This window comes from Emys orbicularis, chromosome 1 (genome assembly GCF_028017835.1).
Source record: "Emys orbicularis isolate rEmyOrb1 chromosome 1, rEmyOrb1.hap1, whole genome shotgun sequence".
NCBI classification, from domain to species: domain Eukaryota; kingdom Metazoa; phylum Chordata; order Testudines; family Emydidae; genus Emys; species Emys orbicularis.
Genome location: NC_088683.1, coordinates 227,536,179 through 227,560,265, shown reverse-complemented (window position 1 = coordinate 227,560,265; position 24,087 = coordinate 227,536,179). Strand labels below are relative to the sequence as shown.

The window sequence follows — 24,087 nt, the reverse complement described above, 5'->3', positions numbered from 1 at the left end:
TGACAAGTTACCATTTTAACAGGAGAAAAAAATAGATGAAATCTAATTTCAGGAAAGTCCATGCTGAGTTCAGACAGGTTTTTACAAAAGCAACTTTTCAGAGTTGCCTCTTACATTTCAAGATACAGTCCAGGAAACAATATTTTAATTTATCACTGGCACCATAGCTTTTTTTCCCCATGGGTGAAGTTAGGAATCTACTGCATTATGAAACTGTTTAATTCTGTATACATGTTTCAAATATACACAGTTCAGAACCCCAGCAGAATCCTTACAGGCTACATCCTAAATCCTTCTATTCTCCCCAAACTGTTATTTGCCTCATAAAAGATACAGAAATTAATAACCTAAAGATCTTTATTGCTGGAAAACCATGATGGGACTATACATTTTATTTTAAAAAATCTCAAGGCAGTTGTTTAAAAACATTAAACATAAAAGCATCTCAGTAACAAAATATGTAATTAGTGCTTTTGTTCCAGGTACAACTGAGAATACACTGTAATTTAAATCAAAGCTTGTAATTTTCACTAACAAAAGTTGAAATCTCAGACACCTTCATTACATAAAAAGCACAAGCAAAGGAAATTGACCCAATGATAATGTTCTGTATTGCCATGCAGAACACCCAGTTGAGAATCCTTCAAGTAACACATTTGTATACTGGGATGTTTGTGTGTGCTTAAACATATATAAAAGAATTCTCCATATAACCAAATGAGAACCCCTCCAGCTGTTCATGAATGGCACTGACAGATTGAGAAATAAGTCCCATCCACCCCTTAGCAGGAAGAATAGTAAACTGTGATGCAGGAACTCCAGGGTGGTATCAATTAATAACACTTGATATGATGAATAATAGATCCTTTGTGCGATTTTATCACTTCCTAATACTAGCATTATCAATCACTCATTCCACAAGCTGTGCAAAAATATCCATATTTAGCTGATTCAGATAAACTCAATAAACAGACATAGTGGGCATTTGAGAAACATATTAAAACCATTTCACAGGCTAAATGAAATCTGCTGCCATTTAAATATGAAGCCAGAGCAGTCTTATAATACTTTGTTTTCAGATTGCGCTAACAGGAAAGAAATAGGTTACTTTCAAAGGTTGAAAAGCTCCATTACAAACAAACAAACACTCTCTCTCTCTCAACTTGATTTCCATAAAACCAGGAAAGAAAGCACAGCTGCTAAAACGTATTATAAAGAAATCCTTCTATTTCATCTATGTTAGAAAGCTTACAACAGAATGTGGCAAATGACATCACATAAATAGCAAGTTAAACAACATCACACAACAAAGAGAACCTTGTGTATTAAATAATACAACCTTTTAACTGATGATATTTAGTTAATTTTATTTATTTTTGCTTTAGTAATGCATATTCTGTTCACTCAAAGTGTGCAAAAATGGGGACGGAGGCAGGTGTTTAACTTTTCTAATGAAAATCAAGCAGAGGTGAATTTTCTAGCTGAATGAGAGTCCTATTAAACAGGAAAGCTAAAAAACCACAGCTGGTAAGACAAAGCTGCTCGCTCCCAACCTTGTGCTGTCTTAGCACACATCTGGCTACGTTGACTGAGCAGCTATACATTAGAAGAGTGACCTCTAGTGGACCTAAGTGACCGGTGTCATCATGGCAGCTACATTATTTAGATCTGGTTTGCAACCAGTTCCAATCAGTGGGTGGCAAAAAGAAGGCACAAATCATTGTAAAGACAAGATTTTCTTTTTTTTTTTTTAAATAAGCCATTCTACACAAACTTACATTTATCTTGTAGATTATTTTTGGACATAAAATTGCATATGTAATAGAATTTAAAACATAACACAAAAAGTAGGCTGTTCTACCTGAAGCAAAATAATACCCCTGCCTCCCAAACATCAACATTCATTCTTGGCTATATGCAGTACAAATATTTTAGGAATCTGTGACAAAAGACAATTAAAAAAAAGTCAAAATCATAAAGCTTGTAAACGGATAATCTGAAATACATTTTATTTATGGAAAAATATCATCAAAATAGTACCACTATGGACTAAACTGCCTGAGTTTTCATTTCATTTGTGATCTTGAAGTAGAGACTTTAGCACAATAAGATCAATTTCAGTCACAACCAGTGCCATACAGCAACTGCATCCTGTGGAATTTTTTCCTCTTCATTGGAATTTGTGTTGTGCTATCAAAAACTCTTGTGCTAATCCTTCAAACAAAGGGATATTGAGGCAATTCTTAAATCATTTGGCACAAAGTTATTTTGGCTGGGGCATAAATTTGAGTCTCAGTCATGATGAATAATGTAACATTCCACCTATCAAGTATTCATTTTGATTGAAGAGTTTTCTTTATGTCGTTAACTTCCATCTGCAAAGAAAAATCTCATTAGGTGGTTTATTGGTGTGTCAAATTCAAGCATAGTGCCAGCAGCAAATTCAGTTGCATCTTATCTCAGGGTGTGGTGGGCTTGAAAGTAGAGGAAACTCTGTTATCCCCTTATTATTCCCACCAGCAAAAGCCTCACACATCCCGGTGACTCTCATTCCTGCTAAAAAGAATTGGAGATGGCTACCTTCTTCCAGAGCCAGGCAAAGATAGTCACTGGAACATGTCATGAACTTACTCAGACTCTTCTCCACTGAGTGGAGACTGAACCTTTGCAGCACTCCAAGCCTAAAGGCTTCTCTTCACACAGAAGTTACGCTGGTTTAGTTAAATCAGTGCAACTTGTGTGCGTGTGGATTCTCGTATCTATTTAAAACTGATAATATCAGTTTAGCTAGCAAGCTCAACCAATATAAGCTAGGTTAAACTGATATAAGAATGTCGACATGCAAAAGTTATAAAATTGTTATAAAAAAATCACACCTTTAGTTAGAGCAGAACAGCTCTGTATTTAGACCAGACTTAGCTCTGTCCTGAGGAACTGGAATCCAGAACTCTGAATGGTACTGACTGCTAGGTCAATCCAAGAATTTCTATAAAAGGTTTATTAACCTTCGCTGAATTGTTAATTATTAAAAACTATGGCCTCTCACAGATCTGCCTATGCAGAAGAAATATTCAGAAGGCCCCAATTCTGCTATCTTTACTCATGTTGAACAGTATGTTATTAAGTAAGAGCAGCCCATTGAAATCATGTTTTGATTTTCCATCATTAGTATAAAAAATATACAGCCACAAAATAAAAGTAAAAATATCAAATTAATGCTAAAACCTTGTTAATGACAAGTATGTCAATCCCCAAATCATGAAAAGCAGTTTCAAAGTTACTTTATATATGAAGCAGTATATCTGATGGTCCAAATAATGGCTCAGTTCTACTACATTTACTCATGTTGCCGGTGTCAAGTACTACTCAAGTGACTGATTCAATAGGATGACTCCAAGTAAGGTCATATTCAATGTTAAAGAAGCAGAACCTTGACTCTTAATGGAAATAATATATATTTTTTAAAATGATACTTTTTTAGAACTATCAGATTGTGTGCAAGAAAAACTGCAGAATCTTGTTAGCTGAAATTAACTTTTCAAATAAAATAAGACCAATTCTTATTTAAAAAGTCACTGGCAGACTGTAAATCACATTTTAAAACATAAATTCTCTCATCTACTTTATGAACAAATTAGATGATTAAAACTAAGAATTTTAAAAACAGATTTCACTTTCCACTAGCTAAACTCTGTTTACTTGTTTGTATTTCCTTCAGCTTAGACAATAAAAATAGATTATTCAGATTCCAGAAAATTTTCATATTTTCATGTGATAACAGCATATAGATTGCAAACACTGCAGGGGGAATATATATTTGTTTATATACATACATTCTGTTAATATAAAAAGAAATTCAAATATATTTATCTTAAGTTTTATAAGAGCTTGTTTGTCCTAAGTTTGAGGCTAAATTTGACCTGCCAGTATCCCTATAAAGTTGTCTCCGACCACATAAGATTCAAGTACCTGTAATCGTAGACGGATCTTTTTTTCTTCATCCAATTCAGATAACAATTGTTTAATCTCTTTTCTATAAAAAAAGAATGAAAAAATTGCAAAGGTTCATATTATTAAAATAAAGGTAATTATCTCTGAACCATTTCCCCACCAAACCAGTTACTGTATTTTCTCAATAATGATTTATCGAAGTATTTATATCCTTAAAACATTTTGCATTAGTTTCATTTAAAACAGATAATAGACAGAAGTGACTTCATTTATGCTTTTGGAAAACAGCTGTGTAGCAGCTGACCATTTTTGTTCAACTTACAAAAATAGGACTGTTTATAGCTCTCATTTTTTGTATACGACAATAGGAAATTTGGATTAGTCCATTGGTAGGTTACAGAAACTGGTAACATAAGCGATCACAAATTTAAACTGTTTTAAAGCTGTTTAACAAAGCACTATTTAAACTGCATCTTAACTTAGAAAGCTAGATAATTCCCAAGTGTGGGTCACCAAAAAATGGTCTGTTGTCCAGGGGATGTAATGAAGGGAAAAGAAATGGTTTCTGACCTCTGAAAGGTAAAACCAGGATGTGATTATTTGGAGGAGGAAGTTTCACTATATCTTTCCCATAGAGAGATCCTCTCTTCTGTCCCAGGCCTGTGCTCTGAACATAATAAATCTTAGAGAGATAAGGTGGGTGAGGTAATATCTTTTATTGAACCAACTTCTGTTGGTGCGAGAGACAAGCTTTCGAGCTTATACAGAGCTTTTCTTCAGGTCGGGAAAGGTACTCAGAATGTCACAGCTAAATATAAGGTGGGACCAACACGGCTACAGCAACACTGCATGTAATAAATCTTGTCACATTCCTGTTTATTGCCTTGTCCCCCAAGCCAGAAACCAGTAGTTGGAGGCAGCTCCTGTTAGAATGTCAGGCCAGAGGGCTTGTGGGGCCAGTGGCTATGCAAGGCAGGTTGGGAATAGGTGTCAGTTGGCCCAAATTGGGCCACATTCACCTCGACAACCCCTACTTGACAGCCCTCCCCAGTGTTCTTTTATTCCCCTACAGTTGCCTTGTTTTGTCACATTCCTCTGCCACTACAGTGTCTTTAACAGTACTCCTACAATCCTCTTCATTACCCTACCCCTTTACCATTTTTGGCCTGGCCACACATGGCAGACATCTTTCCAGTGGGCACCCTGGCTTCATTCCCACTGGGAACAATGGAAGATATCAACGATATTCAGGAAGGGCAAAAATAATGAGAAAATCCCAGCTTCTGAGATTTGAGCAGTTTAAACTCTCCCAATATCTCCCCCCTGCCCCAGAATAAAAATAAATGTAAGACTCAGAATAATAACAGGAGAGTTTTCAACTCATTATTAATCACAATTCAGTTACAGTATTGCCAGCCTCATGAGATCAAAAACCATGAGCCAGTTCCTAAAAAAGTAATGAGATTTATAAAACATCATCAAACCATGTTTTTTTAGTCTGTCTTTTGACTTTTTACCTCCCTCTACTCTTTTGGTAATGTGTGTATGCTAATTTCAGGTTGAAAAGTCAACTTCAATGCACACATGCTTCTCCCTGGCTGCTCAAATGGAGACGCTGAAGGTACACAAACATATTTGAGGAGAATTAGAATGGAGAAGATGCAAAATGGTTAAATATTTGTTTTATTTAGGCTAGTCCTAAGTGGCCTCTGTTAATGGTATCTCCTTATTAGGATGGATTCCCCTTCAAAAGTATCCCTTCAAAAACAGAGAGAATGGATAGAGAGAGGGAAGACACCCAGGCTGGTGGGAAAGAGGGGGAGTACTTATGTTAATTTATTGTACACAGGTATAATAAATGTACTCAGTGGAGAGCACTATAATGTGATAAATATAAAATATGATGAAAAATCTAATTCACACGTATTTCAAAACATACAAGGCCTGTAAAACGGAGGTGGAAAATGAATAATGAACACCCAAGAAAGAGGAGGTTACTCACCTGTGCAGTAACTGATCTTCTTTGAGATGAGTGTCCCTGTGGGTGCTCTATTGTAGGTGTCGGTGCGCCCCTGCGCCGTTGTTCGGAGATTTTTACAGCAGTACCCGTATCGGCCGCGCATGCACGGAGCCTGCCTCACATACCAGTCTTATCTTAGTAGCGTGCATGTGCAGCCGAACTCCTCAGTTCCTTCTCTACAACGGAGCCCGCCCCAGCTCCGAAGTAGAGGGGAGGAGGGTGGGGAGTGGAGCACCCACAGGGACACTCATCTCGAAGAATGTCAGTTACTGCACAGGTGAGTAACCACCTCTTCTTCGAGAGTTGTCCCTGTGAGTGCTCCACTGTAGGTGACTGAAAAGCAGCGTCTCTCAAGGAGGTAGGGACTTCGGATCTGGAAGGAATGCAGTAGATAGAACAACTCTGCCCACATGTGTATCAGTGATGGATCCCTGTGTAAGAGCATAATGTTTTGCAAACGTATTTTCGAAAGCCCAAATGGCAGCTCTGGAAATGTCCTTAAGGGGGACGTTATGTAGAAAGGACACTGAGGCCACCATGGATCTGGTGGAGTGAGTCCTGATAAAAGTAGGAGGAGTCACTTTCTGTAGTTGATAACAGAGACAAATGCAACTTGAGATCCAGTTGGAAAGTCTGTGATTAGAGATAAATGAGCCCTTAGAGCGTTCTGCAATGCGGACGAATAGCTTGTTGGAACGCCTAAAGGTTTTAGTCCTGTCAAAGTAGAAGGACAAAGTTCTGCGCACGTCCAAAGTGTGCATCGTAGATTGAAAGGAATTCGCATATGGTTTTGGAAAAGGTAGGGAGATAGATAGGCTCATTGAAGTGGAAAGATGAGTGCACCTTTGGTAGAATTTCGGGGCGTAAGCGTAGGGTGACTTTGTCCTTAAAAAATATGGTGTATGGCGGATCTGCCATGAGTGCTGCAATTTCTCCTGTGCGTCTCGCAGAGGCAATTGCTATTAGAAATGCAGTTTTCATAGAGAGATGTAGGAGGGAACATGTGGCTAATGGGTTCAAATGGTTTTTGGGTTAGGCATGTTAAGACTAAGGGAAGGTCCCAAGGTGGATTAGGCGGTTTGATGTCTGCGTATAGGGTATGCGGTCCCTTAAGGAATCGCTTAGTAATGGGGTGAGCAAAGATAGTCCTATCATCGATGGCATTATGGAACATTGTAATTGCAGCCAAGTGGACTTTGATGGGACTCAGGGAGAGTCCAGAGAGTTTAATCTCTAACAGGCAGTCGAGGATTAGCGGGAGAGGTGTGGAAAAAAAGGAGCGGTTTTTGTGACAGCCCACCAGTGTGTAAATCTTGTCCAGTTATGAAGGCAGGTGGTGCATGTAGAATTTGTTGTGCTATGAAGGAGTACAAGTTCGCTCGGCATGAGAGAACCATGAAGGAGCCAAACCTTGAGGTGTAACATGGTTAAATTGGGGTGGAGTAGTAGACCATGTTGTTAGGACAAGAGATTCGGGCGGAGGGTAGTGGGATGGGTGCGGAAAACGACATCTTGGTAAGGAAAGGGTACCATGCCTGTCTGGGCCACGGGGGGCTATCATTATGACCCTGGCTTGGTCTGTTCGTATTTTTATCAATACTTTGTGTATGAGTGGTATCGGGGAAATGCATACATTAGGTCGGTGTTCCCTGGGAACATGAACGCATCCCCTGAGGAGTGTTTGCCTAGTCCCGCTCTGGAACAAAATCTTGGGCATTTCTTGTTTGCTGCAGTTGCGAAAAGGACTGTAGTTGGGTATCCCCATGTGTGGAATATGTCTAGTACTATATCCTCATTTAGTTCCCATTCGTGGTCTATGAGAAATCTTCTGCTGAAGTCGTTGCAGTGGTATTGAGAGAGCCAGGTAAGTATGCAGCTGATAATCAGACATTGTGTCTGAGGCACCAGTTCCATTGTTTCATCGCTTATTTACAAAGGGAGTGGGATCGCCCCTCCCCCTCCTCCTTGCCTGTTTACATAGAACATGAAAGCAATGTATTGCTCAGAGTTCTAGATGTTGATGTGAAGGGACATCTCGGCAGGAGATGAAAGCCCCTGGGCAGTGTATTGGGGCATGTGTACTCCCTATACTCCCTATGTGTACTGTACATCCCTACAGTAAGGGATGTGCCTGTAGTTATGACAACCGACAGGACGTCCTGTGGAAAGGGGACCCCAGAGCAAAGGTTGTGAGGCAATGTCCACCAGTGGAGGGAGTCCTTGACTCTGGGAGGTACGTATAAAAGTTTGTTCAGACCATGGACATTCGTCTGTAGACAGTGGAATCCAGCTTTAGAAACACCTCATGAAGAGGTAAGCGTTCCTGACTACAAAAGTGCAAGAGGCTATGTGGCCTCGGAGTTGTAGGCAAGCTCGTGCAGCCACTTGTGGACTGTTGCACAGCTTGGGAACAAAAAGGTTGATGGTGTTAAAAAGGTGGAGTGGGAGAGATGCTATTCTTTTGCGTGAGTCAAAATGTGCTCCTATGAACTTCAATTGTTGGGTGGTAGTGAGTGAAGATTTTCTTTGTTCATTCGCAGGCCAAGAGCATGGAAACATTGGACTGTCCATTGTGTGGATTGAATGGCTTCTTGGAGGGTCCTGGCTTTGAAAAGGCAGTTGTCGAGGTAAGTAAAAATTATGATTCCCTGAGTTCTGAGATGAGCTGTTATGACTGCGAGGAGTTTGGAAAAAACATGAGTCACTGTCGAGAGGCCAAAAGGTAGGACCCTGTACTGGTAGTGTTGTGAGCCCAGAACAAAATGAATAAAACATCTGTGGGCAGGATGTATGGTCACAGGAACATAAGCATCCTACGGGTCGAGGGCTGAAACCCAATCTCCCTGCTCCAGTGCTGGAATTATGGTTGCAAGAGTCACCATTTTAAAAAAAAATTTATGTAACGAATTTATTGAGGCATCTGAGGTCGAGAATGGGTCGCCATCCCCCAGTTCTCTTTTGGGTTAAAAAGTAATAGGAGTAGAACCCTTTTCCTCTGTGGTGGTCAGGCGCTGGTTCTACTGCTCCTAATTGGAGGAGGTGATGCACCTCTTGGTTGAGCAGTTGTTTGAGAGAGGAGTCCCTGAAAAGGGACAGGGTGGGGGAGGGCAAAGATAGGAAGGGAATGGGCACTGAAGTAGGGATGATGTTTTCTATACCCTTGATCACATCTTCAAGTTTGCTTATTAGTGGGAGAGGGTTGACATGGAGCCGATGAATTGGTACGGCGATGTTGATATCTTGGTCACTGACGTTGTTGTTCATATGGTCTATGACTTTGTTGAGTATACGTTGGGTGACATGGATGTTGATAAGGTTGGTATCTATATTGTCTCCTCCTATTTGCAAAGGTTTGGATACCGAGAGACCGTAATGTTGCTCTCGAGTCCTTCATGGAGTGAAGCACATCGTTGGTGTTACTGACAAATAGTTTTTCACCATCAAAAGGGAGATTTTCGATGGTATGCTGAACCTCGCGAGGAAAAGAAGATGATGAAAGCCATGAAGCTCAACGCATCACGACTGCTGTAGCAGTGGACCTTGCAGCTGTATTAGCAACATCAAGCGCAGCTTGTACTGTGGTACGGGAGACGATTTGTCCCTCGAGACTATGGCTTTAAACTGATGTTTTTTTGCCCTCTGGGATGTCATCAATAAAGTCCATGAGTTTCTCATAATTTTTGTGGTCATATTTTGCCAGAACGGCTGCATAATTAGATATCTGGAATTGTAATGTGGGCAAAGCATACACTTTACGACCAAGCAGGTCCAGCCTTTTACTGTTTTTATCAGTTGGGGTAGACCTGGGAACTGGTGTTTGTTCTTTTGGTTAGCTGCCTCTACTACCAATGAGTTTGGCGCTGGGTGAGTAAAAAGGAACTCAGACCCTTTGGAAGGAATAAAATATTTCCCATCAGCTCGCTTACAGGTAGGTGTGCTAGTAGCCGGTGTTTGCCATATGGTTTTGGCAGGATCCATAATGGCTGGATTTATAGGTAAGGCAATCCTGGATGTGGAGGAAGGTTGCAGGATGTCAGTCAAGTCATGTTGGTTTTCAGAAATTTCCTCCAGATTAATCCTCAACTCGTTGGCGACTCTTTTGAAGAGGTCTTGAAATTTTAAGAAATCATCCGACAGTGTTGGTGGGGGAAGGCAGTATAGCCTCATCCTGTGTGGATACGGGCTCCACAAGGATTGGGGAAGCATGTGTAGCGTGTTCATTGAAGTGTGGAGTAACAGCTTGTTGTTGTGTCTAATTCGTAGCCGTATGCACTGGTGATGGCGAAGTGGCATTGTTCCTATTTTTGGCATCTTGGCAATCATAGTGGAATCGCTTATATGGTGCCCAGGGACCACAGTATTGCCACTGACCGGGGAAGGGCATAGGTGGTGCTATCCACGGGTTTGTATACCAGGGAGGGAGGGGAGGTCTTTGATGAACGAAGACCTAGATTTTCTATGACCAGTGCTGATTTGGGTCTGTGACTGGGACAATTGGTATGGTGAAAAGTCTCCCTGCACTATGGCTTCCTCATCACTAGAAAAGTGAGATACAGCCAGAGACAGCTGTCCGGACCGCATGTGAATGTCAGGAGAAAAATAGGTGTCAAGTGGTGGTGACTGTAGGTTAGGTGACACCTGTAGTCCGGTGAATGAATGAACTGCAGTGCTGGAGAGCCTGTGTGAGATAAACCCTCCGTTAGGAGCGCCTGTGGCGCTGGAGGGTCATTCGGCACTGACGTTCTCTGCACCGTAGTGCTCAATGCATGCGCTGAGGTTGGAGATGCCGTGGAGGTAAGTGCAGCCCGTGTCTGTTCCGGCAAGGTCATCTGTGCTGGCACCGTGTCCACTGCGGTGCTGGACAGTGCCATGAGAGAGGCAGGCAACTTGAAGCCTGAAGCCTCGGCACCGGGAGCTTGCGCTGTCGACGCAGCCACAGGCGGGATTAGCGTGATGCTGGGGGAACCGGCCCATCAAAGGAAGGTCTGCATAGAAGAAATAGACCTGCTCAGCAACCTTTTTGCTTGCAATGTTTCCCTTCTGGGTGAGGGAGGCAGGCGTTTTCTTTTTTTGTCCTTTTTGGAGGCGGGAGGGCTGCAGTTCACTGAGGAGCCCGTACCTGGGTCAGAAGCAGGTACGAGTGACTTCTGCATAAGAATCATTTTCAGTCGGAGTTCTCTGTCTTTACGTGCCCTGGATTTTAATTTGGAACAATAGGCACATTTTTGAGGAATGTGGGACTCCCCCAGGCATTTTATACACTAGGAGTGATCATCTGAGATAGGGATGGCGTCCCTGCACGTAGTGCACTGCTTAAATCCTGGGGAGCCAGGCATATTAGCGTCGGCTGGAGGCTGATAGAAACAAGTGGGAACAAATTGTTTGTTTTTTTTAAGGGATGAACGTATCTAGTAACTACAGTGCAAAACTAAGGGGGAAAAGGATGTAGAATGGGTAAGAGAAAAAGTTTTAACGAGTCTGCTGTAGGACCGACTCCAGCCGGGGATGGTAGAGAAGGAACTGAGGAGTTTGGCCGCGCATGCGCACTACTAAGATAAGACTGGTATGTGAGGCAGGCTCCGCGCATGTGCGGCCAATACAGGTACTGCTGTAAAAATCTCCGAACAACGGCCCTGGGCGCACTGACACCTACAGTGGAGCACCCATAGGGACACCTCTCGAAGAAGAACACAAAGCACTCTCACTATGGATCAAGTTTTCCAATTATTTTTCAATAAACATTTATGTGAGCTGCAATGATCTCTATCTACATGAATATGTTTACAACATAAACCATCTTTCAGAGCTTTCTATATTTCAGTGCAATAATGATACTTATAATCCCTAAACATTATTTTTTAAATAATTCAGTCACATTCAAAGTATTTAACAAATAACTTTAGACCATTCTTTCTTTGTGTAATTTGGATAACTGTGTAACTATATACATTATCCAGTAGTTACAATAAATTATTTTTTAAAATCTCATAATTGTCCAAATAGCTAAAAAAATTCATTTTTATTTTAGTTGTTCTTCCCTCCTGCGCTTCCTGGGACTTCTCCACTTCCTTAAACCCAGCAGCACACCCTAGCCCCCACCATCAGTTCAGTGCCCCCATTCCCATCAGTCCCCATTCCCACATTTCAGCCCCCCCTCCCCCAGCCACACCACTGCTCCTCCTGGGGTCTTCACTCCCCTTTCCCAGGCCTGGGGGTATACAGCAGCATCCCCTCATCTCCCCTTTCCCACAGGCTCTTCACCTCTCTCTGCCCCTTCCCTGCCCAGGTGCTGCAGGGGAATGCAGTGAGGAGCAGAGGCACTATGCTGGCAATGGGGCAGAAGGAATGGAGCCATGCTGGGCTGCTGTGCTCTTTGCTTCCTCCCCCTCCCTCCCCTTCTGTGAGAACACTGCAAGCAGGATGGAGAGGCTCTGCTGGCTTATAGCAGGGCTGAACTTCATGAGGGGGCTGGAGAGTCTCACATCCTGGTAAGATGGGCTCCAGACCCTCTGAAATCCCGTCACTTGCGACACAATCATTTGGAGGAACAGCTTTCTGGGCAATTGTATTAACAGTTTAACAACTACTGAAGAATTTTAGTATAAAAGCCCACTAGAAATGCTTCTCAGCTTTCAGATCAACATATTTAAGAGTCCCTAAATGGCCACTGATGGATTAGACAGTAGCATCTTGTTAGACTCCTTAACCTCTATCAGTCTACAGTTCAGCTTTTTAAAAAGTCCAGGTAAACATGTACTTATATGATAAAACAACATAGCTCCAGAGAAGCTGTTACAAACTATCAGATTGACTGTATCGGTGATTTAAAATTTTTCTCAACATCTATTTGTCTTCATGAAATCTTTTTGTCTGACAAAAAGATCAAAGGAATTTCACACACAAACACATATATTATATGGAAAAGATTGGTACAAAGCACAGTAAAGATGCTTCGAATGGATGTTGTGGTTTCTAATGCTTACTTTTGCTGGTCTTTCATTGTCTCAACGATAGTTCTTAGCTCCTTAACTTGTGTCCTCAGCTCCTCCAAGGCTGCCGGACCCTGGCTTGAGAGCTCAGTCTTTGGCTTTCCTTCAGTACTGAACAAAGATGGGGAATTTGACCTATGGCCTGTTGTTCCCACAGTAACAGAATGAAGTGCAGGTGAGGATGAGGAGGATAATGATGCTTGTATATTACTCCCACTAGTCAAACCCCCTGGTTTTGGAGGCAATGAAGTTTTATTATCAGACACCTGTCAACAAAAAACAATGAATATTAAGTTGCCTGAATTGGAAGCACATCTCAGTATTAGGTATATTTTACTCCCCTGCAGTCATGCTGATGGGTTTGGTTAGAACCTTTCCATGCTTGAACATGGCACAATGGATATGATACACCACTGTTACTCAAATCTGTCTTTCTGAACACTCACAATATTAAGCTTGAGCCTGCCAGGGACCCTCAGCCCAGCCCATCACTGACTGAAATTTTTTCCATCAGTATTGTTGCAATTGGCCAGGAAAAAACATTACCAAAATCTAGGTCACCAATAAGGCAGGTACAAGAGTGAAAAGAGTTAAAAACAGAGATTTTACATTTTTATTAAGACGACACAGGCAATTCTCTAACAAAATTAAGTGCTTGATACATGTTTCACACAGAACTTTGTTATAAGTCAGAGTACGCTTAGCTAAGCTGACCTATTTCTGTGAGAATGCAACTTGTGTCATGCAGAGAAACTAAGTAGGATTTCTTGCAGTACCAAATTAGTTGTGATTTTCAACTAGTAATTGAAAGATTCTGTCTGCAGTCCAAAACACAGTTAAAGAAAAGGAAAAGTTACTTTACCGATACTATTACTTAGAGCTATATAATCCTTAAACCTCCCTGACTTATCCTCCATCAGAACAAATGTACCACATATTGCAGGAAGTATTCATCTATCAATGAGAAACATAATATGTTCAACTACTTTAAAAGAATTGTGTAACTTTGGTACTGAGTTTCTGCTCATGTCTACATCTCTACACTTTCATACAGGAATTCTGGGGCTTGGAAGTTTCATTGTCTTAATCTATCTATGTAGTTACTTATATGGGCTCACATCACTGAAGTGTCTGAATAAAAAAAAAATGGATTTTTATCCACACAACATCCCTGTGAAGTGGGGAAGTATTATTCCTATTTTACAGATTAGGAATTGAGGCACAGGTTAGACTAAACTCTGTCACTTACTGATGTTGGCAGAACTCTGGGAACAGTATTTGCTGATTAAAATGCTGCACGGAGCACAGGGAGCAATACAGGAAGTGTTCTTTCAGTAACACCCTTACAAATGTGGCTCTCTTTCTTTTTAAAATATCCCATCTAGAATTTATATTGTGTGTTAAGGTAGTGCCTAGAGGTCCCGTTGTGCTAGGCACTGTACAAACACACAGTAAGAAACAGGTCCTGCCCCAAAGAATTTACAGTCTAAGGGCTGGCCTACACAAAAATTTTATACCAATTTATTTCAGATGGGGTGTGATTTTATATTGATATATTTAGAGTGGTACAACCCCTGTTGTGGGCAGGTTTCAACAGTTTAAAGGTGTTTCTAAATATATAGTTGATGCCTGTACATTTATATTGATGTCTGTTTCTAAACTGATTTAGTGAAAGTGGTACAAAAACTACGTGTGGACAAGCCCTTGGCAGATAAGACAAGGCGTGGAAGAGGAAACAGAAGTACAGGCACAAGGTGTCTCAAAAGGTGGTAGAGGTAATAGAACCCAGGTCTCCTGACTCCCAGTCTGATATCCACTAGACCATGCTAGGGTTTTGTTTTTTTCCTCTAGAAGTGTGCTTCATACATTTAGGATCCAGAGAACTAGAATCAGAATAAAACAAATGTTTAAGTTAAATGAAATTTGGTGCCTAAAACCTTAACAATAGTCCTCCGCAGCTCCCTTGTGAAGTTTAGCTAGAACAGTAAGATAGTTTAGAGCAGTAAATACAGATGTCTGTATTCATTATTAACCTGGTTCCATTTTCTCTAGATTACTGTGATGATATATTATCAATATGACATGTTCTAGACTGTTCACTCACCCAGTACCATTTAAAGTTTTGCTAGTACAGCTTATTTTGCTCAGGGAGTTGGTATAAGATATATTGGGGGACACACTTTTTTGCCAGTATAAAAGGTGTCTACAGTAGGAGGATTTGTCCATATAGCTATACTCAGCTGTACATAGCTGTAAGGGCAAACCTTTTCTAGTGTAGACTAGGCCTACATCTTGTGTTTCGCTGTAGGACAATACTTCAGTATTACAGTATATGTATTTTTTAAAACTAACTACCCTGAGGTGCCCAGTTACTGAGATGATGGGTACCATGAAATAAATAAAATAAATGACAATGCATGTACTTGAGGATAAGTTAGCAGATGCAGAGTAATCAAAACAGTCTGATTAACTTACTTGTGATATTGTAACAGTCTTTGTTTTCTTTGACACTTCAGTTGCTTTATGTATAATGGACACATGTTCTTCCTTTTCCTCTTCAGGGCTTGGTGAGTCAAAGAAATCAGGACTTGAAAGGGAGGACTATATAGGCAAAACAATAAAACCAGATATTTTCATTCTAGACTACTTTTAAAAGAAGAAAATTACATAGCAAATAATATCAAAAGTTATACAAGACAACTTATAATTCAAAAGGAAGATTTTCAAAGTTCTGTTTTAATTAATACCTTGTTTTAAAGGGTGGCGAATGGAAAGATAGGTATTGAAATGACAAATGCGTAATGGCTATATTGCGATTTAGGGGAACTCTTTGTTCAGAAGAAGATGCACAGCGCCTTCCTGCCCCCCAGAAGAATTTTAGTTTAATGAGGCAGAATTTTCCTGAGGTTAATAAGGTGTGTGTGCTGCTGTTACTTCAGTTCCACCGCACTGGGAGAGGGTGCATTTGGCTTGGTCAGGTGCAGGCCTCACTCTACTACTTTTGGAGAGGTTAGTGCTGCTCTCTGTACACAACGCCTGCATTCCAACGCCTGCGTCTTGCACAGAATCAACCACAAACTGGCTCTTAGATTTATTTTAAGTAATGTAACCTTCCGTTTTTGTTCTCTCTTATTTCCACGATGAGCCATTCACCTTCCCTTCACTTTATTTTCAGCATATGAACATGAGACATTAGTGTTAGCCGTAGCACACTCTCATTTAGACATCCCGACATGCAAAAACAAAAAATGAAAATTATACACAAAAGATTGAGCATTTGTGCATTATCAAATCTTTGCTTTTTTAAAACAGCAAAATGATATTGGTCACACACCAGGAAGCTGGGCACAATTTGATCTATATAACAGATTCAGAAAAGTTAGAAAAAGATAGCTTTACTCCCTCTCAATGGTATTTTAACAGATGAAAGGGAGGTCCTATTATGTGGAGCTAGTAGTCTGGACTATGTCTTCACACATTAAGGGCTGGATTAATGCAGGGCCTATAGAGGCAGCAAAATTATAGATCTAGATATTGATATATAATTTATAGCATCTTCAATTGGCAGTCATGTTCCTTCACACTTCCTGGAAAGCAACAGCCAATCAGAGCTGCTCAGCAGACCTCCCTCCCTCTCCCCTCAGGAACCTGGCCTATTCTCACAGGAAGGGAGGGATGCCCCTGCTCACAGGTGGAGAGGAAGAAGCATAAAGAGCTCTGCAGCATTGGGCAGCTCCACTAGCTCTTCCCCTGCACCACCACCCCCTCAGCAGGGATGGCTTTTCTGTTCCTCCCTCTCCCACCCTGTAACTCCTGACCAGGGAAGAGGGAGGGAGGTGAAGAACCCTGCTGGGAAGGGGGAGAGGGGACTCTGCTGCAGCCCTCTCTGGCCTGGAAAAGGGGGGTGAAGAACCCCAGTAGGAGCAGAGATGAGGCTGGGGAGGAGGCACAGCCGACGGGGGGCGCAAGAGGGCAGAACTGATAGGGGGCTGGGCAGTATTGATGGGGGCACCAGATGTATGTTGTAGCTGTGTTAGTCCCAGGATATTAGAGAGACACTGTGAGTAAGGCAAATCTTTTATTGGACCAACTTCTATGGGTGAGAGAGACAAGCTTTGGAGCTAATACAGAGCTCTTCTTCAGGTCACTGATGGGTTCTGTGCAGATGCACTTCAGTTTATTTTCCCTCTATTGACTGTCATGCCATGTATTTAATGTAGAAACTTTTCATTTACATTTAAACACATTAGAGCTACAATGCGTTGATACATTTCTACTTACAGTGGTACACTTTTAATCAGGAGCTTACTCAGATAGTTATACAACATGAAGTGATGAGTAATTGACATACTTTCATGTGATTACATGCTGCACTGAAGTTTAAAAAAAAAGATGGTGCAAGTGTCAAAATTTCAGACAATAAGGAAAAGAAAGTTAGATGTCCCTTCATTCCTCGTGAGTAATTATAATTTTAATTTCACAGTTTCAATAGAATTAATATAAATAGCATGCTGTGTTAATAGTATTACAGTGAATCTATATAATTATTTGCTTGAAAGATTTTGTTGCACTGTTGCATACTGGCTCACTCAACCTTTTATTTTGAGATTAATGCATACAATTGGGCACACCACTCTTGGAAGGTTGTGAGCCCTCGCCAGTGGCAGTTTCACTAGAGAGCAAACACCTGAAGAGCCCTTTGGCCCACCAAGATTTGGACTTTGCCTTATCTGGCTCATCGGAAAAGGTAACTGAATACCATTGCTATTGGTAATTAGGTAATTAAAGCCTTACTACTAGTTATGGCCCAAAATTAAAATGGTTTTGTTCATTTTAACTTTAATTCAGCGTTACCATATCACATTTAAAAAGAAAACTGAAATAACCAAGGTAATTTAACAACTGATTCTTTGGCATTGGACAGAGGTGGTGGTAAAACAATGAAGGAAAGAAACTGAATATGCAAGGAGGGACTCCCAAAACTGTAACAGACCTGGGCCCTTATCAAAATTAATCTGGCCCTGATATACACCTGGGACCTTTGGGTCATTGGTTGTTGGATGTGAGTAAAAACAAATACATTATTTAGCGCTAACAGCAGCTAGTGGGTTGCTTGATAACAGAATTGAACAGGATGTGTGAATAGTGGATAGGTTGCCTTTTATCATTGTGAGTACTTGCATGGGTACATGATAAGTGAGAGAAGGCCTGTTATTAGGAAATCACAATATTATATTACACTATTGTATTATAACTGGAAAAAGTTCATGTGTAGCTACTGAAATTCTTCCTTTCCCCTTCTTGTTCAATCCCTTCAATTCCATCTTTTCCTGTCTTTAATTTTCATTTCTTCATTTTCTTTAATTGTGTTGCTACTGAACTTATCTGGCTGTGCCCTATACCAGTCACATGTTTAGTATCTGGAGATGTCAGGAAGAGTCTTTTGGGTTTTCAGATCTATTAAATAGTGACCCTTGGCACAACCAACAGATCATTTAGATTCCTTCATCTGAGACAAACTGTTTATTGGGTGCAGCTTGTTGAGCAAGAGTTTCCTAAAAGTCATAGTTGATGTGCAAGTGATGTATAAGACATGGAGTCTTCTGTCAATTGCCCCTTTCTATTTCTTTCTTGTAGTGAAAAAAAAGAGATGAAATTTGAGTTTCTCACAGTAACTATGAGTCAAGAATAACAGCTCTTATAGAAGAGGCAGTAAAGTAGGAGAGAAACAACATGCAAACATCTTATAGGTGTCTGGACAATGAAATTTAAAAGTATGACTTAATATGCAGAAAAACTGCAATTGGCATGTTATTACAGCAACATATATAGAGTGTGTGTGTCAGTTATGAGTAGCCCATACCTTAACAAGAGGCTTCTACAAAGACATTCCCCTTAGTCTGTGAAAATCTCCATTTTTTCCAGGGATGCATATGTTTGCAAAGAGGAAGGGTGAGGGACTTCAGTATATTTATCTGATTTACCATTTAAATAAAAATGCTTTTTGTAATCATAACAATCAAGGAAGAAGGCAACACCATTTGGCAAACAAACAGCACATTAAGTTCACTTTGCTAGAAATGTTGATACTTTGTTCCTGTAAAAACATGTGTTTATTGCCAATATAGCACAGAATTCAACTTGTATAATTTGACAGTGGGGGCAGTTTTGAAAACCCCCTAAAAAGACCGAGGAATAGACTCCCGGGGGAAACTTTTTAAAAGTACTTGACACCTCAAGTGCAATCTGGTCTATTCCAAAAACTCTTATGAAGTATTTTTATGAGCTCCAGTCACGCTTGGTGGGGATGATCTAGTAGTATCCAGAGAGTGGGTGAAACTCTTTCTTAGACAGGGAAGGTTCTTGAACTTACATTCAAAATTATGGCATACTCTTAAAAAGGGGCTCCCTGAGAGGCACCTCCAGCACTTCATTAGTACGTGTGACGCAGCTGCCTAAGCATAAATGAAAGGATTGAATAACACGGATACTTACCAAGAAAAAAAAATTCAGAACGTAATTTGAAAAAAAAAGGAAGAAAAAATGAACATACAGATGTGAGTGACTGGGATGGAGGTCGTCTGCCAGTAGCTTTTGGTCTGGTTGTAGTTGGATGACTGAGCTTCTCAGCGACTGGTACTACAGAGTCAAAACCTTCCAGATCTTAAAAACAAAGATTACACAGAGTCAATTCTGAGAATCATTCTCCAAGAGAAACAATACAAACTTATATTAAGGCAAAACAAAACTCCTGTCTTTGGTAAATCTCAAAGAAATTAAGTCCCCATTACATCATGTTGCTCCTGTTATTTTTTCAGAATTTAGCTAAAAAAAAATCTAGGGCAGCTGAAATCTAGGCACTTTTAACTTCTGCCATGCATGCTTGTTCTTTTGGCTCAGTTATAATCAGGCACGGAAAGAGTATAGGAGCCTTTTTTGCCTAGCAGTGCAATTAAAGCTGAATGACAAAACTGGCTCACTCATGTGAAACAGAAAATGCAGCTGCAAAATTACCTTGTTACTGCTAGAGAGGCTAATCATTTTTCTATGAATAATTAGAGGCAGAAAATAGTATGCACATTTTCCTATGTTTGTATCACCAATTCTAGATTTGCACTACAGCATTTGATAATGATCACTAATTGACACCTATTATAACAATGAAAAGAAAACACCTCAGTAGACTCCTAAAACTCTACAGGGCCCAAGGTAAGTAGATTCAAAGAATAGGAACCTGGCTTGGCTTTATGTGACATGAAACATATTGATGGAGTATTTACTGAATCCAGACACATGCTAGTACTGAAGAAGGGATATAACATCTGAAGGAATATTACTGCTCTTGAACACATTTGAATCAAATGGTTTAATATCATTAATCTGTTTTGTTTCATAAACAAATATTGTTTCAGCCACCTCAACTTAAGATATTCTACTGCATTTGTGCATGAGATAGATATATCACCCCTCCAGTCTCCCTGTTTTATCAAATTACTGGAATATGTGATTCAAGAATAAACTCGATAAAAAAATGCATTGGCTGTGAACCAAAAACTACAAATCCTTCATAAAATATATAGACCAAAGAGTTAAATGGGATTGTATTCAGACCTGGTAAAGGAGCAATTAATCTTCTGCAGATCAAGCTATGTTGATATAATACACAAGGGTAATCTCCTTAAAATGACAGGTAATAGAAAATAAAGACCCATTACATGGATAAACTGTTGCACATTAAGTAGGAGAGCCAAACTGATTTCAGGTACTTAGAGGATTTGGTGGCTGGGAGTTAAATGGGATCTAGATTTTAAACTGTGTATCTCTGAGGCAGTAATATCCTGCAGAATCCCTAAGGAAGGTATGTACACTACTTTCAATAACCCTCTTAAGGTCTAAAGGTTATTCACCTCAGAATTTTAGAACATTTTAGGAATAACTCTTTCTACACACAACAAATAACTGCCCGTCCTCTAATGAATATGCCTTTAGCGCGTCTTTTGATGGATCTTCTAACCTACATCTTAGCCTTGCCACTGTGGCATGTTACACATTCTGCCACTCAGGATTGGACAGTCTAAAGTTACAAGTTCATCTTTGCAAAGGTCAGGTGATGCAATGAGCCACTGTGGAAGAGCATGGATTAAACTTTAAAAGTCCAATCAGCCAACATATATCTGAAACCTACCCTTTGTGTGCTAGTGCTGCTTTTTGTTCGGGTGTAATTTATTTTCTCTGGAAATCTTAGTTCAAATGTGCCATCTGATTTTCAGTAATACCCCACTTCTATCCAATTTTCCAGCTGAAGTGATAAGGGATGATGAGGTTAAGAGACTTGTCTAAGATCACACAGTTAATGAGTTGCCCAACTTGAATTCGAACCCATGACATTTGTTTTAACCACTATATACAACTCTGCCCTAAGTTTTAAAGATGGGGAATAAAGGTAAATTCTGACCCTCTTGACTCCCATCTCTTCCACCACTGAACCAAGAAAACACATTGACAGCTTCGCTGTTCTCTGTCTTGTGACTTTTGTACAAAACACCACTGTTCTCTCCTTTTTTCTTATAAAAGATAATTAAATGCTACAGGTAATTGGACTATGATGGAAAGCAACCAATGAAAAAGGAGGACGTTATTAATTCAAAGTGCTGGTTAGTATATAAAAGGATCACATTTGATGAAGTCAGCTCTCTCCATTTTTTAAGTGTAGTACTGCTGATCCTACTCATGAATTATTATCATATGTATGTTTCTAGATTTGATCAGAGTAATCAAACATTCACATTTTGTTCATTTTAATGTAAAAACATATGGGTCAAATTCAGCCACTGAATGCATGTGTCACTGAAGTCAGTAAGAGCTGTGAGCATCTGAATGAAAAAGACTATTAAGAAAATTGGATGGGCTTTATAATAGTTTTGTCCATCGTGAAACCTGACTTCTATGAAAAGGTTCTATTAACAAGAAATAGACGGAAGGGTTTTAGCAATAGCCCAGTTTTTCAAGTTTCTGAATCTACAGCTGATCTCTAGAAAAATAGTTCAAACAGCCTATATGAGAAATACAGACTATAACAGAGAAATACAGAAGAGAGCACAGGGTGGAAAGATTTAACTTCTGTTATATGTTGCCAAACTAGTGAGATTGCAAAAACCCAACTGACACTATAAATAAAATCCTATTAAAGTGTAAGTCAGAGCCCAAAGAGAAGGACCCTTACTTGTACAAGTCTAAAATAGCAAACTCATTTATAGAACTCCCTTGCCCTTTTTTTGATCTTATTTAGACTTTTTGTATCTCTTTCAAATCCTTCCCTTTCCAAGGTGATCAGCACTTCAGAGTCAGGCCCTAAAGTACTATTCACACACAGAGAACAAATTATATTAAAAATTAATTAAATTGGTACAAGAAAAACAAAGACTTCAATTGCTCAAACTAAAGCCAGGTCTCAGTGGTAGCAGAGTTGGTGTATGAATGCACAGTGTAGAATGCTGTACAGTTAGGGTCAATTTTTTATTTACACGGCTTATTTTTCTGATTATTCTTGCCAATGAAATATAATGCTACAATGTTTTTTCCCCAATGTTCTTAGCCAGGTTTCCTCTTTACGAGATATATATTGTACACACATTATATAGGGGCGTGCAGAAATGACAGCATTAAATGCTAATGCAGGCATGTGCTTATAAAACAGAATTTATAGATAGCTAAGGAAGATTATATTTGGGGGTTTTACATCTGAATACAGTACACCTCCCTTGTTCTGGGAAACGTTGGATGCCATAACAGTAAAAGGAAGCAGTGACTGTATCCAAAGTCTTGCTAATTGTGCTGCAGGCCATTCAGCAGCCCGTGGTAGCAAACGATCAAATTCTTCTCACAAGCAGCCCTTCCCTTCCCTTCTCTAGTCTGACACCAACCAAGATCAGGGCAGTAGGCAGGGCCGGCTCTGGCTTTTTTGCTGCCCCAGGCAAAAAAGCCTCCCGCCGCCGCGCCCCCCCCTCCCCCCCGGCGGGGAGCGCGGCAGGGGAGGGCGGCGAGCCCGGCCAGGGCCCCGCTCTCCCCGACCGGCCGGAGCGCCGGGGGGAGGGTGGCGAGTCCGCCGTGGCTCCGCTCTCCCCGGCGAGCCCGGCCGGGGCCGCGCTCTCCCCGGCCGGCCGGAGCGCCGGGGGAGGGCGGCACATGCTTGGAGGACTGGTGCCTGGAGCCGGCCCTGGCAGTAGGCTTCACTTAAGACTCAGATGAAATCTTCAAATTCCTTAACTGAAAACTAGCTAATAACTATTATACAGATAAATAACTGCACTAACATTAATGTTTCACTACTGAGGATAGTAATGCATTAGACTCAGCGAAATACAGGAAGACCGACCAGAACAGAATAGTCCCTTAGTGTATGTGATAAGGCAGCCCCGCCTGGAGTGCCCTCCTGCAGCAGGCTGTGGCATAACACATGCACCTGCCTCAGTTTCCCTCCCTCAGAGTCCCCAGAAATAGTCTAAACAGTCTTTTTGAGTACAGTTGGCCCTTGTGGGGTTAACTGATTACAAAAGAATGCCCCAGGAACATAAACCATAATAAAATAAGTCAAAACACCAAGTCCCACATCCATAGTCCAGACACAATATTAAGTAGAGCCCTGGTGTCCCACACCACACCCCAGCTCTCTAGTGTGGCTCTGGTGTCCCTCACCACGGGTCACTCACAACCGTCAACCCTCCATTGCCCTCCACCTGCAGCTTTCTGACTCAGAGAGCCAATAGGCCTCACACTGCCTTCTTCTGCTCTCAGCCTTCAGGTCTTTCCCACCTTCTCTCTGGCCATGGCTTTCTACCTCATGAAGGTGAGCAAGCTAGCACCTCCACTGCCTCCCTAGCCCTTTCAGTGTCCTGGCTCAGGCTCTGGCAGAGTGGCCAACTAGCCACCGCACTGACTCCTGACTTCAGCCCTTTTCAGCCAGCTGGCACTAGCTCTTGAAGCAGGCCAGCCCCACCACTGGCTTTCTGATAATCCCTCCCTCTCACCAGGGAGTGCCTCCAGAGAGCTCTCTGCAGCTTTCCCAAGACAATGCCTCCAGTCTCCTAACTTCCGGGTCTCTCTCAAACAGGGTCTCAACTCCCCCTC

General features: G+C 40.9%; 1 protein-coding gene across 1 annotated transcript in view; it reads right to left on the bottom strand.

Annotated features, from left to right (window-relative positions):
* Window positions 1–2,333: 2,333 nt before the first annotated feature.
* Window positions 2,334–24,087, bottom strand: part of SH3KBP1 (SH3 domain containing kinase binding protein 1) — a 368,936-nt gene continuing 347,182 nt past the window's right edge. The window contains exons 15-19 of the mRNA XM_065400133.1: window positions 19,514–19,623; window positions 15,436–15,561; window positions 12,955–13,226; window positions 3,970–4,033; window positions 2,334–2,375 (exon numbers count right to left, since the gene is read on the bottom strand). Of these exons, the coding sequence (XP_065256205.1) occupies window positions 2,334–2,375; window positions 3,970–4,033; window positions 12,955–13,226; window positions 15,436–15,561; window positions 19,514–19,623 (614 nt within the window). The remainder of the gene's footprint in view (window positions 2,376–3,969; window positions 4,034–12,954; window positions 13,227–15,435; window positions 15,562–19,513; window positions 19,624–24,087) is intronic.